The sequence below is a fragment of the Phodopus roborovskii genome, unplaced genomic scaffold (genome assembly GCF_943737965.1).
Source record: "Phodopus roborovskii unplaced genomic scaffold, PHOROB, whole genome shotgun sequence".
Classification (NCBI taxonomy): Eukaryota; Metazoa; Chordata; class Mammalia; order Rodentia; family Cricetidae; genus Phodopus; species Phodopus roborovskii.
The window spans coordinates 1,911,625-1,933,594 of record NW_026126460.1 but is presented as its reverse complement, the minus strand read 5'-3'; the positions used below and the strand labels follow the sequence as shown (position 1 = coordinate 1,933,594).

At 38.3% G+C, this 21,970-nt stretch overlaps 1 protein-coding gene across 1 annotated transcript in view; it reads left to right on the top strand.

Moving 5' to 3' along the window:
* The first annotated feature begins 4,574 nt into the window (after positions 1–4,574).
* Stk17b (serine/threonine kinase 17b) overlaps positions 4,575–21,970 on the top strand; it is a 30,759-nt gene continuing 13,363 nt past the window's right edge. Inside the window, exons 1-3 of the mRNA XM_051190201.1 lie at positions 4,575–4,661; positions 13,376–13,541; positions 18,394–18,606. Of these exons, the coding sequence (XP_051046158.1) occupies positions 13,420–13,541; positions 18,394–18,606 (335 nt within the window). The 5' untranslated portion in view covers positions 4,575–4,661; positions 13,376–13,419. The remainder of the gene's footprint in view (positions 4,662–13,375; positions 13,542–18,393; positions 18,607–21,970) is intronic.

Genomic DNA, 21,970 nt, shown 5'->3' with positions numbered 1-21,970 from the left:
AGCACATCTAATGGTTGAAAGTGCTATTGAATATAAAATAAATATAAAAAGGAAGCAAAATATCCCAATAATTCACTCTATCTTGAAATGTCAATACTTTAGATATCCTACGTTCAAAAAATGTAGTATCAAAATTAACTGATTTTATTTTTTAAATATGGCTATTATAACACTTAGAATTACTAATGTGCCTGGTATTTTTTTTAGATGGCTTGTAGGTCCTCTCCTATAAACTTATAGTGGGTGGTTGGATTGGCATAATGGCCCTAGTCCGTCATGAATTGTGTTGCCGTTTGAGGAAGACCTGACTCATCCTGAGTCACTGTTGTTAGCTGGAAAGACTTGCCCCAATTACTTTTGCTAACAGGGTCTAGGAGTGGAAGGAGATCAGAATCAGTCTCTGTGGTTCAAGGGGCTTGCATGTAGGTGATGTGCGTAAGCACTGTGGGTAATAAGCACTCTGCTGCCTTCTTCTGACATCTGAAAGTGACAATCTTTGCCTTCAGAGAGTAGTATTTCGAGGCCTGACCTCCATCCAGTGTTAGTTCCTCTCTTGGGTGGAAGTTTATGCCACACCTCTACAGAAGTGCTTGACTTGCCTTATGTCTAGCTGCCTTCAGTCTGGCCACAAATGTCCAGATTACTTGGCTATGGATCGATGTGCTGGATAGTTCTGTGTCATCTTGACACAGGCTAGAGTCATTCTGGAAGAAGGAACCTCAATTGAGAAAATGCTTCCACCAGATTGGCCTATGGTACATTTCCTTGATTGATGATCAATGTGGGTGGACTCAGGTCACCTCGGATGGTACCACCCATGGACAGGTGGTCCTTAGTGCTATACGAGAGCAGGCTGAACAAGCCATGAGAGAGCAGGCCAATAGGAAGCATTCCTCAATGTCTTCTCCATCAGCCTCTGCTTCCAGATTCCTGCCTTGAGTTCCTGCCCAGACTTCCCTCAGTGATGGAGTGTGATAGGGAAGTGTAAGATGATATAAATCCTTTCCTCTCCAAGTTGCTTCTGGTCATAGTGTTTTATCACAGCAATAGAAAACCTAATTAAGTCAATAGTTACGTGTTTTGTTTTTTTTCCTCTTTCTGTGTGGATTGAATTTAATATATAAGGACACACACACACACACACGTGGTGTGTGTGTGTGTGTGTAAAATATGCATTCTGGGTATTCTTTGAAGGTCGATGTGGCTGGAGTTGGGGTTTGCAGCCTTCTCTATGAAGAACACTACCATCCTCTCCCTCTGTAGGTATTAAACATGAGATCATGAATGAGAGTTGCTTTCTCTGGTCAATATGTGATCGTGGGCCTGGGGAAGGTCACTTTTCCTGATGTGATGGACATAATGGCATGATCAGAGCAGATCAGTGAGCAGTTTGTACATGAGCATGATTCACTAGCATTAACGGGAAGGACCACCTACTCCTAGTCTGAATTTTAAGGGGGGTAGTCAGAGCTGCCCTGACAGATACCAGAGTAAGGAGCTCAAAGAATGATAACTGGCCTTCCTACAGTGTCAGGTTGATGGTCTTCTGAGCAGTCTCTGCTTGGCTCACGGATGGCTACCTTCTTAGGGTATCTTTACATGATTGTCTCTATGTCTGTGCTGTGGGTGACTCTCTTCTAAGCAGGACAGCAGTCACACTATATTAAGGTAATTTTATATGACCTCATCATACTTTAACTGCCTATATATAAAGGTCACATCTCCAAATACAGTCCTATATTAATGTTCATATAAGGTGCAAACGAATTAGAAGAATCCAATCAGTCTGTAATCACCACCATGCCTGGTCAGTGGTGTTCAAGGAGATCAGCTCAATAAACAGGGCAGAGGCAATGACAACAAAATGATCATCACACTATGTGAGGATTTCCTCTTCAAAGGAACAACAATAAGAACATGACTATGAGCACACTGAATCCCGAATTTTCTTGAAAGACCACAGGTGCTCTCTTCAGAATAGGATATCCCTTGTTACTTGAACCAGAGGCCAAGCAAATTGTAGCTGAATGTCTGGCATCGGGTATAGGGATATGGAATTTTGATGGTTAGGTTTGTTAATTTGACCTAGAATCCCCTAAGAAGTTAATGATTGTCTATACTGGACTGGCCAGTGTCCTGCCTGTGGGGAGGTCTCTTAATTAAGTTACCTGGCATGGGAAGACCAGGCCACTTTGGACAGCACTCTTCCATAGGCAAGATTTACAGCCCAACAGTAGAGAAACTGAGTACAAGCAAATGAGCAAGCATGCATTCATTTCTTTCTGCTCTTGACGGAGACTATAACTCCGTCATTTGAATTTCCTGCCTTGACTTCTCCACAATGATGAGCTGTATCTGAGACCGTAAGTGAAATAAACCTATTTATTCCATAAGTTGCTTATGACAGTTGTCAGGATATTTTTAGCACAATGGCAGAAATGAATCTGGAATAGGAGCACAAAAGTAACACACAGGTGAAATCCTTGCACCAGTGAATACAGGGTGACCACAGAGCACAACTCAATCAAGAGTTCTGATTGCTGGAGAAGGCAACCTGTTTACAGTTCAAAACTAAATGGAATGTGAGAAGACAGCTTAAAAGCTGGTGGCAGGGCAGTCAGGTGGTGGTAGATGAATGTCTCACTGGTTAAAGCACTTGCTACTATTGTAGCGTATCTGAATTCAATTTCCAGTATCCATATGGGTAGCTCACCAGCTTCAGGTGGGGTGGGGGGCAGCACTTCCAGCCTCCTCTGGCACCTGTACTCACGTGCACAAACTCCTCGAATACAAGGGATTGAAATTAAAAGTGGTTTGTTTTTGTTTGTTTGTTTTTTGTTTTTTTATGTTGGCTTGGGAGATGTCTCAGTTGGTAAAAATGCTTGTTGTGCCACCACAAGGACCTTAGTACAGATCTCCATGTAAAAAGCTGGACACAATGGTGCCTGAACTTGTCATCTGTGATCCCAGTGCAGAGCAAGTGGAAACAGGTGGATGGATCCCCAAAGTTCACTGGTCAGCTGGCCTAGTTGAATTGGTACAGGAAGAGACTGTCTCAAAAGTAAGGTGGAGAGTTAATGAGGAGACCTCTGGCCTCCACATGCATGCACACAGATGTACACAGCCACACATAAACACACAAATACACCCTTCCACACATAAAAACTGGCAACCAAGGAATTGTAGAAATTAAAAGAGTACAGTTACACATGTATACACCAAAAACCACCACAGAGAGCCCCGAGAGGGTACTGGCTCCAGCTTTGATACAGAGACTTTGGGATGCACCTAATTTTTCCTGAAAAAAAAAAAAAATACAGAAAACAGTCTCATTGGTTTGTGGACATCTGACAAATATATTTCAGTGTGTGACATTATTTCCATCCTCACATTAGGCTTCCCTGACCAGAAAGATGCAATCTTCTCAGTTGGACAAAGCTTAGAGAATCGGTACATTATACTGAAGCCTGTCTTTAATAACAACAGACTTCGAGAAATGGCTGTGATGCTTTAAATGCTTTTATCTTAGGAGGAAGAATAGGATGGCTTGAGGAAATCTTGGTTAAATGTGACAGAGGAAGAACAGCTCCCCTTAAAAATGTTGCTAAGATCTCTTAAATGCAAGAGAACTCCACTCACAGTATCTTTCGCCAATAGTTTTTCAATCCTACAAACAATAACAACAAAAACCTTCACCAATCTGAGGTTCTATGTGTATATAATACCTGTAAGTAATCCAGTATTATACATACGTAAACCTATTGTGTCTAGCACGGAAATTTCAAATTTTTAACTTGTCTTCGAGAGGTAACATCCTAGGGGCAGGGTGGAACTCAGTGGTGGAGCCCTTGCTTAGCATGCCAAAGGCCCTGAGTTCTCTTTGGATTCTAACACTGTCATAAAAACAAAAAAATAAAGAAGTTAGCAATGCCTGTTGAGTGGATACAGGTTTTCATCCTTTCCCTTAGCACAGTAAAGTAGCAATTAGTTCGTCTTCGGTGTCTCCTACAATGCTTTGAGCCAGTGTCTCAGGACACCCAGCTATAGAGACCAGGATCAGTTAATCAGTTGTGTTTATGGTTCCAAGAACTTCTCCCGGAATTGGTAGCAAACTGAAATCTCTATTTGTAGAGTAGGTTGTAGGTTCAGGTGGTAAGGAAGAGGACGAGGAAGTCTTAAAGTCTTAAAAAAAAAAAAAAAAAAAAAAGGCCTGTGGTAGTCACAGAGGCAGTCTTCTTTCCTCTCTGGCGTCCCAGGACTCACACCTCCAGGGACCGCTCTACAGAGGGGGAAAAGTCCAGAGGGGCTAAAGCCGGCCACTCTCCAGTCGTAGACTGCCGGCAGACAAGCCTCCAGGCGCCAGGCGCTCAGCCCAGTCCCCGCCCACTCCCCCACTGCGGCCCCGCCCCCTCAGCAGCGCGGCCGGCCGGCCGGCGTCCCGCCCCGCCCCCCACGTGACGACCCCACCCGCATCGCGCTCTCCGATTGGGTACTCGGCAGGAGAAGGCGGAGTCTGTCCAAGTCCAGCGCCCCAGACGCCGCTGCACTTTTCAAACCTCAACTGTAAGAAGCTTCGGTCAGCGTCTGTGCGGTCGCCGCCGGGACTCGCCTCTCCGGGGCCTGGCTGACGGCGGCCGGCCGCTGTGGGGAAAGAGTGCGAGGTGAGCCTGTGTAGTCGCGGTCCCGTCGGGGAGAGGGCAGAGCCTGCGGCTGCGGCCGAGCGGTCCGCCGGCGTCGGGGGTGCGGGGCGCGCGGACGCGGCGGGGAGCCCGAGGGCCGGCGTCCCGGAGCGTGGCCTTGCCCGATCGCCTCCACCACGGCGTGCGGACGTGGTCCTCCTTGCGGCTCGCGGGCTCGCGTGCTGTGGGCGCGGGACGGACGCCTTCATGTCGGGGCGGCCGGGCGCGCCCGGCCCGCAGCCGCTGAGAAACTTTGCGGCCATCGCGTGGGCTGCTGTCAGTCTCGGCGTGGCGAGCCGAGCTGAGCTGTTGCCGTGACTTCCCCGCTTCCCTTTAAGGGGGCGGGAAGCCCTCCTTGCTTGTGACCCATCCGCAGACCGGACAGTCACATCATGGCCACGGTTTGAACCTTTACCCCGGCCCGGCCTTACCGTGGGAAAAGACTCTCGGGATAGAGATGAGTGGAGACAAAGTTGAAAGAAACTTTCCGGCCAGCTGGTGGCCAGTCTAGTGGCGCGCTGTCTTCAGCTTGCAAGTTGGAATTAAGAAATATGTCCGAAAGCATAGTAATTTCAATCATACTCAAACATTAGGTCCGTGTATGACATTCACCCAAGTGTCTGGATGACGTCATGTTTACATCCATGGTACCGATAGTGCTGAAACCTCACCTGCAGGTTTGATACGGTGTGTGTGAACTTTTTAAAAGTTTTCAAGTCTAGGAGAGTGAAACTGTGTCTCGGGCAGCAGAGTCTGCAGCGGTAACTAGGCAAGTAAAGGCATATGCAACATGGAATTTTGAACTCAAGGAGCACAGTTTTATGACAGAGAGGTATAAACTCACTTTCTCGTTGGTACACCGTTGTACAGTCTTCACGGTGAGATGCCCAGAAATGGTTTTCAACAGTTTCATAAACATAGAATCACATTGCTTTAAAATTGTGTGTATTTCAAAAAGCTAGTGACCAAGTTTAAGACCTGTCTTCTTTCCTGGTCCTCTTCTGATATTAATTTATTTTTTGATAATTTTAATATTTCAAGTAATTGTTAATTTTTGAGATACACATACATTTTAGATAATTTTCTAAAATGAAGATTTACTATTAAAGTACATTTACTTTCATGAAAGTATGTTTAAGTTAGAAAAAATAACATTTCTGTAAATGAAAGTCTTTTTTTGTATGTGGATAGTATGGGTGACCATTTCTCTTGGATTTTCAAGTAAGAAATTACAGTTCCAGGTTGGGCAGATAGCTCTGCCAGAACATGCTTGTCCCCAACCCAAATGCCCTGATCCGCAGGACCTATAAGGTAGAAAGAGAGAACCGGCTCTCACGGACCTCTCCACCTGCATGTGATATAACAAATTAAGAAAAAAAGAAATTACAGTTTGGTTAAGGTAGAAATGGCATTTTAATGGAGGCTTCATTAATCAATGTGAATAACATCTATAGAAAATGCAGGCATTTAATGGCAGATACTTTTTAGTTTGTGCTGACAGCCAGACAGTGGTGGTCACTGGCTTTTAATCCCAGAAGCTGGGATTAAACTGGCTTTTAACCCCGGAGGCAGAAGCAGGCAGATCTCTGGGAGTTTGAGAGCCAGCCTGGTCTACAGAGTGAGTTCTAGAACAACCCAGGACTGTTACACAGAGAAACCCTTTCTCAAAAAACAAAAAAAGTACTAACAATGCAGAGCTTGCTGGTACTAAGTGAACATATAAACATGTTTCAACGCTTAGTTTTGTAGCAATTTGATAATTATCAAGGAGGATTTCTACGTTTAATTTTAGAGACTCAATTTAAAACTCATGAATCAAGAAAATCAGTTTCAAATTTAATGATTTTATCCTCAGGTTTTCTTTATATTATAATGCATATTTGCTGTGTCTAGAATTCTTACTTTTTTTTTTTTTTTTTTTGGTTTTCAAGACAGGGTTTCTGTATTGCTTTGGAGCCTGTCCTGGAACTAGCTGGCCTGGAACTCACAGAGATCCGCCTGCCCCTGCCTCCCGAATGCTGGGATTCTTACTTTTTATACCTTGACATTTGCTCTATTGTTGAGCCGTATCCCAAGTTGTGCCTACCAGTTTTAAAGTATTTTTGCTTTTTAAGACAGAGTCTTATTCTATAGACCTGGCTGGCTTTGAACTGGAGATCTGCTTGCCTTTGCCTTCCAAGTGCTGAGATGAAAGGCTTGTACCACCATATCAACTCAATTTGGATTATCTGTTTATATGGCAGTGCTGGGGATTGAACCTGTGGTTTATGCATGTAATATTGGCAGTCTACCAACAGAGCGATATATACAACCATACATAGTTTGTTTTCTATACCAGACTACTAGAAAAAGATAGTTTTGTTGTTGTTGTTTTTGGGTTTTTGTTTTTATTTTTTGTTGTTGTTTTGGTAGTGGGTTCAAAGCAGACAAATATTCTTTTCAATTAAGTTACAAATATATATTTTCACATGATTATATTGTGATAAAAGTTGCGATTTTGAATGCACACTTCATTAAATTACTTTCTTGGAATTCATACTTGGTTATTTTGTGCATGTAAATGACTTTTCTTTTAAATATCTATACTTAATACGTTTTGTTTGATCCCTTTGCTCTTTCCTACTAGTCCAAAAGAGAATGTATGTATTAAGCACTGAGAAATTTTAAAGGTGGAATGGCAAATGTTTTTTAATCCTTGAAGGATTAGGTTCCATTTTGCATTGTAATAGTTACTGAACAAACAGTACTTGGTGGTGCTGTTAGTAAATGGTATGGTAATTTATTTTACAATAGAAACCCAATTTTCTATATGATGAGTGACAAGCTCTGTCACTCACGAGCTGGCCCACCATTATTTCCATTTTTCAACATCTTCTCATCCTTCACAACTACAGAATTTGTTCTTTGCTGAAGGTGAAGAGGTGGCAGCAGGCCTGACTGTCTTGGCCCAGTGTCAGGCTGGGTTCCTTGCCTGGGACTGTAACCCTGTGAAGTCTACCCCAGTGCTTGGACCAGAGTCAGTTGGCTTTCTGTTGTGATTTTCAGGGGATTAGATTATTGAATTATGCTTGCTATTGAGTATTTAAAAGCAAACATAACGGTACAATACTGTCAGTAGACCACGTAGCACATAGAAGTCATCATCTGTCAACACTGGTGCTGTTTTCCAGTCCCTGCCCAACTGAAACATATTCTTCAACACAGCAGAAAGTTCTTTTTTAATGGATTCTAGACAAATAAATCTTTAGTTTATCTTTTCCTAGACACTACTTGGTCTCATTGGTACCCACATAGAAGAGAGAAGTTGCTTCTCTGCCATATTCATTCACATTTACTTCATGAAGATAGGACAACTATCTGGCTTTCAGGGTGTTCTTAGCTAACATAGATAGTGACGTGAAAACAAGTGATCACCTAATCTGAAATAAATTCAGACTACATGTTTTTTAAGTCTTGCATTACACTAGACGATAAAAATTATTTTATTCACATTTCTGGGTCATGTGACTACCTTGTTTTGAACTGAAATTCTGTAAGAGCAATTTTAAATCTTTCATAATTAGCCAACTGCTCTGAAATAGGCAGGAACTATAATGAAAGCTTCAGTACTGCAATTTCAAAATGAATCTCGGGCTAATCACTTTACATATACCTAAAAAATGTATTTTGCTGTGTTTTATCATTTAGACTTTTATCCAATATTTCTAAATTCTTACAAGGGACACCATGCTGAGTTTTTTAAGCTCAAGCACAAGGTTATTGTCCTTTAGACACAAAGTGTGATTGCAGTCTAACATGAAATTTTCAAGTAAAGAGGTATGTCAAGAGTCGGCATTTAAATCAACTTGTGGCTTTTAGGCAAAGCTTCCTGGAGCAGAGCATGATAAGAAGTAGCCATTTAAGGAAAGGTAGAAAGGGTTTTTCAGACAGAGAAGTAAAGCAAAGAAGTGGAGATAAAATATGAGATTGAAGCATGATGGGAAATGGAGCAAGGGTATACTGAGCTCCCAGGGCTTTGAGTGTCATGCTACAAATGATTTTAAGTTGTAGTACCTGGAGCTAATGAAGGAACTTATTTCCAAATGTATTCAGTGTTGTATTCTGTAGTCTCTACATTCATAAGCTCTTTTCATTTGATAACCTTGAAATGAATATTACAATAAATAACTTTTAAATGTAGCTGGTTAGAGGTTTAGAAGGATATTTATTTAGTGTTCATCATACTGGCCTTCTCCACTCAGTTCAGCCAAGGCACAGATCAAATCTAACAATTCCTTCTCTTCCTTCTTTCATTGATTCATATCTGAATCCTTATTGTAATTATTATAATTGGAGTTAATGAAAAAAACTGGAAAGAGTATGACACCATGTTAGTGTATGATTGAAATCTTACTTGTATCTTCTGTTATGCATTTATGCCTTCTGGCACTGTGTCTGTAATTGCTTACAAACAAATTTACTAAGTCCCTTAAGATATCTTCATTGGTGTAGTCTGATAAAATATGAAATGATTTCAAAGTGAGTAAGATATATTGGCAATTTGTGAACTTAGTATGTTACATTCTTGTTAGAATTGGTTATAAGTCTATGAATTGTAGAAGAGAAGATCTATGGATTGTTTATTAGAATTGAGAGTTTGGTGATAATTTTAGGTCATATAAGGAGAGACAGAACTGATGGGTAACCTGAATGTGTATTACATGACAGACAACCTCTATTTGTTAAGATAATGGTGGACAGAGATGACATTTGTGCTCCATTATAGGCAAAATTGGTAAAGGAGGAGAAATAGCAAAATACCTAGACTGACAACTCTTTTAAGAAAATAGGAGGAGGCAAACAAGAAGGCTGTATGGATCCTTAAACAGCTTTCAATGCAGGTATATTAGCAATAGACAGATGTGCCTACAGTCTAGTCTCTTCTGAGGCAAAGTTCATATCTTACGAGATACAGAGCCATAATGAAATGAGTCATAGCATCAAAATTCATTTGTGTATTTAAATGTCTTTGGAAAACTGCAATTGCCCAACTTTGTTTTTGGCTTCATCTATTGTCATACAAGTACCTGTGGTATATTCATCCATTATCATGGCCGTCAGTTCACATGAGTTATAGAATTCATTGGGGTATAAGGTAATACATGCCAAAGACAAATTATGAAAATCCTTTAAGTGGGCTGATCAGTAAGATCTGGTTTAGACTATCATTATGCATTTCACTTCCTTTTATTAAAAGAAGAAGAAAAGAAAACTAAGTTCCTTTCCTCCTCATATAACTAAACAACAGGCCAAAGTTAATTCTCAATATTATACTTGGATCTCCCATTTTGGGCTCTTGAAGGTTCCTAATTTTGGACTTTTCTCATTACCCACTCTGTGTGTATGTGTGTAGAATTATTCTTTGAAAATTACATACACATATACAGTGTATCTATCAGTGGCCACACTCCTAAAGAAAAGTGGCTTTCCCTCTCTAATAGTCATCGACTTTTTACTAATAGCTCCTCAGCTAGGGGCAGGGCAGTGGGAGCACCTCCCCTCCATGCTAGAACATTTAAGGGCTTGATCGTGTGCAGGTGATGTTAGTTGATATGTGCAACAGCCATGTCTTGCCTGAAGGACAGCATTTCATAGCACTCATCCAGCTCTTAAATTCTCTGCCAAAATGTCCCTGAGAAAACTATATATTTTAAAGTTACTTACTTACTCATTATATATAGTTAAAATTAAGTTTAGTCAAAAATGCTAAGTATGTTTTGTGTAACATTAAACAGCATACTGATTTTTATTTAATATATAGCCTGAAGTCGTACATGGTCTCTGCATGAGATCTGACCTATGATTTGGATAATGAACACCGTCAGCTATATGTAAATGCAAAGAAAAAATTTGAAGCCTTGAAAAACTTGACCAATGGCTCTTGAACTTATTTATCATACTATTTATAAACTTTTATATCTTTACTTTTTCATACTTACTGAGGTAAAAAATAATCTTTGAAAGTGCAACTTTGTTGAGTGTCCTAATTTGTGGGTTTTAGAGTTTATTAATTCAGCAAGTTTTTTGTAGTATTTTTAAAGCTATAAATCATACTTAATTGAACATAAATCTTTGATGCCCTAAAAGGATCATATTACCTCTTGAAAACTGAGAGTAGAAAATGCTTATTCGTAAAATGTTTATTAGTTTTAGTTTCATTGAGAGGCAAAAACATAGGATCTAAAATCTATATGAAAGAAAAATGGAAACTCATAAACTTGTCTCTCTGATTAATTGCCATGTTTTTTTGTTTTTGAAAAGTTTTGGGAAGATAGCCCAATTGTATCAGTGATGAGGCCTGTCCCTTTTCTTTATGAAAACGAGAATAATATTAATTGTAATCATAAGCATGGACTTTTAAGTGTAGGTACAAACATTAGATTTTAAATTCTAAAATTTTAGATTCTAAAATTCAAAGGTGGTACAGAAAAGCCTTACCCTAACTGTATTGATTTTTTCACAATAAAATGTGGCCAGTGAAACTGAATGTCTTCAGAACCAAGAAGGTATGAAAAAGTTAACTGAGCACCAGGTGTGATGGCACAGGCCTATCTATAATCTTAGCATTCAAGAGACAGGATTATAACTAGTTCAAGGTGAGCCAGGATTACACAGAGTTTTCTAGGCTAACCTGAACTGCATAGTGAGACCCTTAAAAACAAACAAAAGAAACCAGGCAACTGTCCACTTTGGTCATTTTCTGCCAATATTGTCACTTGTCTTTCATGTGTTTTTACATTTATTTTTGTCTTATAAGAACACTAGTGGATTAGGACCTACTTTAATGGTCTCATTTTACTTTAGTCACCACCTTAAAAGCCCTTATCTGAAAAAGCAGATTCAGTGTAAGGTACTTGGAGTTAATATTCCACTAACAAATACAAGGAAGATGTAGCTTGGCTTATAATGGTAATGGCTAGGATTGAATATACTGTTACCTCTAAACTCATGTTGAATTTTCATTGTGAGGTGCTTTCTTTCCCCTTTGAAGACAAGGTTTGGTGTGTAGTCCTGGCAGACCTCATACTCATTGTATATTTCAGGCTTGCCTCAACTCTTAGCAATCCTGCCTGCCTCTGAGTGCTGGGACTAAAGGTATGTGTACCATCACACCCAACCATTGTGAGGTATTAAGAGGATGAGGACTTCAAGTCTGTGCTAAGAGTCACTGGGAAGTGATTAGGATTAGATAAGGTCCTTAGGTTAGAACCCCCATGGTGATGAAGCTTCCCAGTCGCTTTATGAAAGGAGGGAAAGAGACCAGACATGTGCACACACTCTTTGTCTCTTGCCATGTGATGCTTTGTGATATCTTGGAACTCTCCAGCAAGAGGGCCACCATCATTTGAGGGTTCGTGGCCTTGCACTTCCAGAACTGTAAGCTAAAACAAGTACATTTATTTTTATTAATAGTTCAGTGACTATATTGGACTTCCAGTATAGTAACAAGAAGCAGACTGATACAGTAGTGAACTGAAAACTGTACGGCCTTCTTGCCGAATGAAGAGTAAATGGAATGCAGACCTAGGAGCATTTCAGTGTTTGTTATTTAGTATACTGTATTGGTAATCTTGGACTCCTAGAGATGTATCTCCAACACAGAGAATTGTTTTTCTGCGGGGCCAGAGGTTACAGAGGAGCAATTTACAGATTTGAAAATCGAACAGAAAGCTGTACTCTAGTCACACTGTTTGCCAAGTAGAAGATAGTAGACAGCGTTTGAATGAAGCAAAGTAAAAACACAGTTGCTCTCAAGCAGGAAGTGGTGATGGGGTGTGTAGTAATGGGAACAGACTAGAGGGTTATAGGAGAATGCTAGCAGAATAATTCCTGATCTTTCATTAGGCAGATGTGGCACAGAGTCCACTATAATTACATAATTCAGTTAATATGAAAATAGTAGTTTGATAGTAAAACTTAATAAAGTTTTAATATCAGTTGATAATTCCATACTAAAACTGGTTACATAAGGTCTCAAAAGTTGTAGACAGTATGAACTTCAGGTTTGGATTTGAACTCTGGGTGGTAATTCCGTTATGATCAGTCTCTGGCCCAGCAAAATGATTGTGTTTTCATGCGTGGCACCCTCAGCATTGGGCTCTGCCTGAGGAAGAACTAACTCGTAAGGTGCAGGGGAATTTCTAGATTCAGTTTTGGCAAGTAACCAATCCATGAACAGATTCTATTTCTTATATTTCACAGGACTGTAATATAATTCACAAAATGTGAGTTTGCCACCAAGTTTGTTTGGCCATATGAAGTTAAAACAAAAGTCATTACATTGTTGTGTTAAATTACAAAGGTGTGTGAAAATTGTGGCTTTAAAGAATAATAGTTCACAACCAAATAAAGTGATCACCTCATTTCCATTTTTATCATAATGATTTCTTATTGTTTTTATAGTAATTTCATTTGGAAATGAAGTCAGTAGCTTTGTTTAGGTGCCATAGAGGAGGGGGTACCAGTTTTTGTCCATGTGAGCATCTGGTATTTTCTCCTTGTAAATAGCTTAAGCCCCTGAAATCAGCCCTATCTGCATAGTGGTTCTATCTTAATACTATATTTGGAGTTGTGTGATGTAGCGCACATCCTGCCTGAGATAATGTCTCTTTTTCTTAGTTACATTTAAGTTGCATCCTGTTTCTTCTTTTAACTAGGTAAAAGTAAGTTCCCAGAGAAGCAGACCTGGCAGTCATCTAACATGTCTCGGAGAAGGTTCGATTGCCGAAGTAGCTCAGGGTTACTAACTACAACTCCTCAAACACCGATAAAGATGGAAAATTTTAATAATTTCTATACACTTACATCGAAAGAACTGGGGAGGTAAGGAGACTTTGATATGTGTGCTGTCTAGATTAAACTTTTTTATTTCTGCCATAAAATTCACTTGGAACCATTATAAGTGATTAGAAAGAAAAGTCACTATTTCTGCTTTCTTGGCTGATTAGAAAATCAAATCTATGGAAGAGTTCATATTAAACCTCCCACCCACCTTCAGATTTCATTTCTTTCTGCATCTGTGAATGGGAAGGGACATCTTAGGCTGCCAAGTCCCCATCTGGGCTCTGCTGTTGGCTATCTGTATGTCTTCAGTTAAATTACAATACCTCCTAGTGCCAGTGTCCTCTTCTGAAAAAAAAGATGAGGGTAATTGCATTTATTTTTTTTAGATTTTTCTAGGGTTAAGTTACTTAGTATTTGTAAAGTGCTTTATATAGTGTTATATGTTTTTGTTTTAATACATTTGTTTCAATTTCTAGCTACTGTGTTTGTCTAAAAGAGAAATAAAGGGATGCTTCTCCATTACACACACACACACACACACATATACACACACTTTCGTAAGATATAACTCATATCTGATATCACAATTTTATAGCATAAAGAATTGGTATTCTATAAATAGAAACCTGTATAAATTCTGCCTTAGCTTAACCAAATATACGTTTCTTATATTTAGTACTACAGTAATTTTAGTATGTATGAGAATCAGGAAAGCTGTGCCAAGTTATTTGTCTGTTGTGTGTCTCCTTAGGTTTAATTAAATGTGCTTGTGAAGGGTTAGAAGACAGTGGTCATATAGATTTTCAGGGTATGTGGTGGTGATGATGGTCATTGTTTTGACTTAGGCTACTGTGGTCTACAAAATCCATTTTTATTTTTTGATTTTTCGAGACAGGGTTTCACTGTGTAACTAGCTTTGCAGACCAGGCTAGCCGGGAACTCACAGAGATCTGCCTGCCTCTGCCTCCCAAGTGCTGAGATTAAAGGTGTACTCCATCACCCACCGCCTGGCTATCAAAATCCATTTTTATTGATGGATGGGATATAAAACAGTATGATTAATTTTCACCTGAAATTCTCAGTGTGGAATCTCAGATTGGCTGGCTGTGAAAGCTAATTCTTTGGTTGTGTCTTTTATGTTTAGTAGAGGCAAGCCCTGGCCTTTCCACTCTTTCAGATGGTTCACACAGTCCTCCTTTTATAACATAAAGATGAACCTACCCATCTCACAGCCATAGAATGTTTTGCTTTCTGCTCTACTAATCTCTATTTGACAGACAGTTTTCTTTTTTGTAGCTGCATGTAATATATACTTATGTTATAGGCTTTCAAATATTAAAACAAAGCTGATCATTGCTAATTCCCTTAAGTGCTTATCATATGATCAAGTGTCCAGAAAGCCTTCCTGGGTGCAGTTACCCCCTTCTGGACAACTTTCTGCTTCTGATTGCTTCTGTTAAAATGGGAGACCTAGTATTAGACACAGCATTGTTAATAGCTTCCTTTTAGATTGTAAGTAGACTATTGAAGAAACCCAGCATGCCATTGAATGTTTGTCTGCCTCCTATACTTTGTTTCCCTTTCCTCCCTTCCACCCCCTTTTAGCATTAGATATGCCCAGTCTGTATCATATAGCATTGTGTTACTTTGCTTGAGCTAGGAGTTACCTGAGCTGCCATTGCTTTGAATCAAAATTTGTGTGATGTTCTTAGTTGTGCTATCTTTTCTTCTTAGTTGAGAAAGTAAACTAAATGTGTTCAAGTTACCTTTTATTGCAAAACATCTGGAAATTGCTTTGAATAGATACTTAGAAAACAACTTGTTTTAATCTGTATAACAAGAAACATTCTTAACATTCTTAATTATTTTTCTAGGTTACTATTTGGATGGTTAACTTTATTAGGGATAGTAGCTAATGAGAGGGTTTTTTGTTGTTGGTTTTTTGTTGTTGTTGTTGTTGTTGTTGTTGTTTTCCTTTTTAGAGACCTTGAGTCGGCCACTGTTAGCTTTAAATTGTCTTACAGAGGTGATGTCATAAGGGACTATCATAAATTGGGGTTAGTTTGCTTTTTAAACATTTAAAAGCAAAAGTTCGTGGTAGGATTTGATTAAAACAAAGTCAGATTGCTAATATTCCAGCATCAGATGTCTCAATGGAAGAAACTTAAATTGTGTCTTTGAATTGCTTTGGGCTAATGACTCACATGGTAGATATTGGCATATTTGATTTTCAACCTTGGCAATTAAAATCATATTATTTTTTAATCTTCCATGAACTTTAAAGTCCTTTCAAGCTTGTGACCTGTGTTAGTGTGCAAGCCTTGTAAAGTGAGGCTGGGGGGGTCTGAGCTTACCTTTCTGGGAGGCTTGCATATTTTGTAATATGTGGAAAACTACAAAGTTACCTTTTCATATCAGCTGGCTTTTAAATTTTAATTTTAAAATGTCAGTGTTTGAGAATATATTTCCCTTTAGCAATACAAAAGAAACTATAAAGTAAGTCTAAGTTCATTTTTCACTATTCTCAAAAAAACGGCATTGTTCCTGTTTTTTAACATGTTGGGCAAGTTTTTTTCCACCCCTCCCCCAGCTAAGGCAAAGTTTCATCGGCCTTGTGGTTAGAAGGGTGAGGCAGATTCAGAAATAAACGTCAGCTTCCTTTGTGGCTTACCCTCCCCATCCCTTCATATTTTATTGTGTGTTCTAGAGTGCAGACGGTAACGGCTAGACCTTTCACTGCTGGGAAATCTAGTCAGCTTTGCCCTTTGAGAGTGTGCAATGACTAGTATTACTAAAGTCTTGAGTTTTCTTGACTATCTCTCTTAAATTTGGTACAGAACATTATATATTGAAGATTATTGTTATATTTCTAAACTACAACTAGCGTCTTAGAATATAAAATAGATACTTGTTTTTCCCCTTAAAGCCTCTAATAATTATGCTAAAATATTTAGCTTGTTTCACAGTGTATATGAATATATGCATGAGTAACTATGTGTTAATAATATATGGATATAACTTTCAAGACCTCAAATTTTAAAAATGCAACTGTGGCCGATGGTGCTGGTATATACCTTTAACCCCAGCACTTGAGACGTAGAGACAGACTCTGAGTTCAAGGCTAGCCTGGTCTACAGAGTAATAAGTTCCAGGACAGCCAGACCTACACAGAGAAACCCTGTCTCCAATGGCCCCCCCCACCAAAAAAAAAAAAAAAAGGAAAAAATGTGGATTTAAAACATAACATAATGTATGGCATTGTAGTAAATACACAAACTCTGCTGCTTATTCAGAAGCATTTCAGGGCCATTGTGTGTTAGTTTGCAAAATATAGATTTCTCTAGAGTTGGTTAATTAGATCAGACATGTTCCCTGTCCTCATAGAGCTTTTCCTTAGCAGTGAACAGTGAACAGTGACCATGACATTTGGTCAACTTTGTCCTTGTGCATGTGTATCAGAGTAGTTGTAGAAAGCCAATAAGGTAAGAATAACCTTGCTTTTTTTGAAGGAATTCTAGTTCCTAGGGTACTGTCACATGACTAGCATGTAGTGAAGTTATCACAACTATAAACAATGTGTCTTTCAGAAATGTAGCTTCCCTGGCTTCCTAGTTTGTTTCCTAAACTTTATGAGGTGAGTTTTTGTTTTGTTTTGTTTTTTTGTTTGTTGTTTGTTTGTTTTTTCATTTTAAAACCCCAAATTTCCTTTCTGTTTTAGACAAGTTTTTGCTTCTATATCTCAGTAAGAATTGATAAGTGTTAAACTTAATAGAGAAAGTCATTTTAAGGGTAGAAATTATCCTATAGTTGTGAGAAAAAGTTAGAAATTCATATTCCATGGTTTACTTCTTGGCACTTAACAGGCTTGTACATGTAGCATTCTGTAGTTGTGATATGTTTGAATAAATGTAGGCTTTGGGTTATAGCTTCTGTACTTCATTTTTAGTTATTAACTATATGTTTTAGATTATTGACACTAATTTTGAGGTAATTGGGAGTAATGAAGAAGAATCTGCCATTTTGGTTCTTGGGAGTAAGAACTAAAATTCAGTCAAGCAATTTATTCTCCTAACCACCTCCCACTGTAAATGTCTTGTGGGTTAAATGGTTGACCCTGCTATCAGCTGACCATCGGTGTTAGGAGTATATTTCTGAGAGTAACTGCAGCAATAGAGTTAAAATACTATACTCTCTGGAGATTTATTTGTGCCTTTTAGTATCAGAAACTAGAGTGTGGCTTATCCTTAGTGTGGAGGTTATTAAATTAAGATCTTTTAGAGTAAAACCCAGAAGGTTTATGGCCTGAAACTCTCCAGAATTCCTATTTAAGGGCATGTATCCATTTTTGGAGTATGCAAGTCAATAGCTTTTATTAGTGCTTTAGATAATTCTTGCTTCAAAATAGCTTTACATCTTTGTAAAACTAAATGCTAAAATACATTCATATAACAGGAGAAATAATCTTTGTGTTTTAAGTTTGGGTGGGATGTTAAGTATGTCTGTTAAAGAGATAAAGGCATTTGCACTTTCCTAGAGCGATTAACATGACATTACTGGATGTGCTTATACTAAACTGTTGATAACCCTGAATTTTCTTGGCTGATCATAAAATGCATTTTAGTACTCTCTATAGGCTCCATATCCCTTATGTGTCTATTAGAAGCATAGAGTTTGTAGGCAAACAAAATTATCAGGTACATTGAAAATGTATCATACTAATAGTAAAAATAAATTGATTATCCTGCTGTGGTAGCATTGTAGACTTTATAAAAAAGAACATAAGATATTCGATTCAGTTTATAAAGAAAAGAAAATTTTCTAATGGCACAGATAAGTGAAAGAATTTACTTTAAGTTGAAGGTATGGAATTGTCCTTTTTCTCTTTCTCTAGAGGAAAATTTGCTGTGGTTAGACAATGTATATCAAAATCTACTGGTCAAGAGTATGCTGCAAAATTTCTGAAAAAGAGGAGAAGAGGCCAGGATTGCCGTGCAGAGATTCTACATGAGATAGCTGTGTTGGAGCTGGCCAGGGCCTGTCCCCATGTGATTAATCTTCATGAAGTCTACGAAAATGCAACTGAAATCATTTTGGTGTTAGAATAGTAAGTATGTGCTTTCTTATACATTTTAAAGTATTTATTTTAATTGGTAGACTATGGTATGAAATGTCAAAGATAGTTAGTGATAACATTATGACAAAATTTATAAAGATGCCTGTTGATACATAATAGAGACACATAGTTTATATTTATGCATTTTGACAAGGCTAAATGTATAGCCTCATACTTAAACACCAAAACTAACTAACAGCAGGTAACAAATAAAAGACAACACAATAATTTGAGAATATGATTACAAGAATTCAGTTCCATATTAATAGTACATAAATTGAGGTTTTCTTCTAGAAAATAATGACATAAAAGTGAAGCATTTTTATGTTTTCTGAAACCTATTTTAATAAAATATATCCAAGGAAGTGATTCAAGAAGAGGTTTTATCGCCTCTGACATTATTAAGATATTTATAGCACATACGATGTAAAAGACTGTCAGGAACTGTAGTTGAGAAAGAAAAAAATCTCTTGTTAGTGAAACATTGAAAACACCAAAATGCTCAATAATTGATGAAGTAGTTAGTGTAAGTGTCGAGCTCAGAATGCAGTGGCCTGCTACCCCATAGATTAACATCCAGTAAATATAGTACAAATTTTTGAAAATGAACAACACTGGAAAGAGATCAGGTAAATTAATACTGAATTTACCTCAGGTTTTGATAGGTTTTTAATAAAGTAAATCTAATTTACTAAAAAAGATAAGTACTATTTTAGAGAAAATAGTGCTACAAGCTACAGTAATTCTTTTTTTTTTCCTTCCAGTGTATATCATTGCCCTTTGAATTTAAAAGTGTATTTGTCCTATTTTATTGCACAGCTGTGTGTATATGGGGTGTAGTGATGTATGTGTTCACATGTGGGGTATGTGTGTGTGCAGTGCACAAACGTGGAGGCCAGAAACAGTTTAGATGTCTTCCTCAGTTGGTCTCCACTTTATATATCAAGGCTGGGTCTTTCTCTGAACCCAGAGCTCTCTGTTTCTGCTTGTCTGCTGGGCCTGCTGCTAGGCCTGCTGTTTCCTTAGATCCCCTGTCCCTTCCTCCTGTGCATTAGGATTATAGGTGGGCCACAATACCTGTCTGATCCTCAAGCTTGTATGGTAAGCCTGTCACCTGCTGAGTCTCTGCTCTAGCTCCCAAGGATTTTATTTTAGTATTTATATTATAAGGAAGTGGAGCTTTGTTTATATAGATTTTGAAAATCAATTGTTTTGTGCAAGGAAATAGATTCAACTAAAATTAATTTGTGAAGGAAAGTGCTGATTTTGCCTAAATGGTTAAACTCACATGTAAGTCTGTTATAGAACCTTCAGAGTAAGTTATACTAGCAGGAATGGTCAGGATACCAATGCCATTTCATTTCTCATATATTTTGTGTTTACTTGGTCAAAGATTCCTTAGCTGCCTTTCCTGTAAATAGTTACCGTCCTGTAAACTATGGGAAAGGTTGTTAACATAAAAAAATGGTTAATGAGGAGAATGGTTAATGTGGAGAATGAGTATGTGTAAGACATTGACTGTGTTAATAAAATCCTATTTGGAGTTCATGTGAAGCTACAACAAAATTCCTCAGAATATGATTTATTTTATGCATAGTTCATGTTTACAGTCTGAAAATGGATGCAGGTACCTTACTACTGAATTAATACATATCACTAGCTCTCAGCAAGTGTTTGAGTATTAGTGTATTTAATTTCTTAAAGTGACTAAGACTAAAATTTATTGTTAGGATTGGAGCTTAATTGTACCTATGACTTTTGGGCTGGCAGTGTATTACTGGGCATTTTCATTTACTCCTAACAATTTGACAGACAGATTTGTTTTCACAAGGAAGCATATGTTTTATATGATGAAAATATTCACTTTGAAGATTTACCATCAGTTGTTGATAGTTTGGCCTCTTCACTAAACCTCTTGAAGATTGCAAGTTGTTTCTGTTTTGCATACTGCAGGATTTGTTTTGAATAAGGTATTTTTTTCTGTGTAACCAACATGAGCATCAGACATCAGAAAGTCAGCATGCATTGAGTCATTCCTAGTCCACATTGAAATGCTTCTGACAGGCTCCAAACTATAAGAATTTTTTTTTTCCATCTCAGAATCCAGTCAAGATTCATGTAGTTATATTTATTTGTAAAGTCTCTTTAATCATTGACTTTTTTTAATGACATTTTTATGACATTGACTTTTGGAGATGGTGAATGCATATAATTTGTCATGGGAAATGACACTTTTTCTAGATTTGTCTGACTGTATCCCCATCACTAGATTGTAACAGGTTTGGTAAGGACAGTAGTGTGGGTGATATAATGTGTCACATCAAATGGCATTAATGTCAGCTGGTTTTGTTAAATTTGGAGATGAGTAAGGTGGTACCTGCCAGATCTCCCATTCATTGTAAAGAAACAGCATCCCTTTGTAGTTAGGTACTAATGTGAGTGATGAGCTGGTGAAATACCATTTTCTATGACACACGTTCCTGAAGAAATCCCAGTAGCCATTGACATTGTTCCTGGAATTAGCAGTTACAGTGAATCTTGGGACATAGTTCTGTCTAACCCCATTATTCACTCTACATTTACTAAACCGGTGTCCTTCTAGTCAAAGTGTTTCTTTTTCCTGTCTCCCTTCTGACTATCACTATGTATTAATGGTTTCATTAAACTGTTAGCTAGCATTAATTAAAAATAGCCCATTATGATTAAATTAGTAGGCCCTAATCAGGTTCTTCCATTGTTTTTCTGTGTGCCAAATTTATCAAAGATTAAAATTTGTCAGGTAGGCTTTAAATCTCCATCCTGTATCCTTCTGATGTGATTGGATTAACATTTGGAGACTTCCTGATTCTGCACGCTAAGATTTCCTTGAATCTTCCCTGGCTGAACCTGGTCAGCCCACGCTGTGTGATGATCTGGTTTTCAGTGGTGTGGTATCTGGCAATTCAGCACAAACCTGCTATTACCACACCTAGCAGCAAGTGACTAGATTCCCTACCCCCATTTTCTTTTCTATTTTGCCATTCTTTTAAAAGTATTGCCCACTATGGCGTGAATTCAGAGAGTCAGTTATAGAGTTAGGTTAGGTATATTTGCTTCTGTTTATATTCAGTGATAGGACCTTATATTTTAAAACTTTGTTAAAAAAAATCAGTAACTATAAAAAAAAAGTTTGCACAATTTAAGACTCAGACATAAAATGTGTGGTGTTTGTGTCTGCAAGCTTGTGTGTGTGTTAATAAGGATTGAACTCTGGACCTGTATTGCTGTGCCGTGACCCCCAACCCCATGTATGGCTAGTTTCCAAAGGACTCCATTGTATGGTTTACCATTTGACTCAGCTCACGTGCATAGGTGG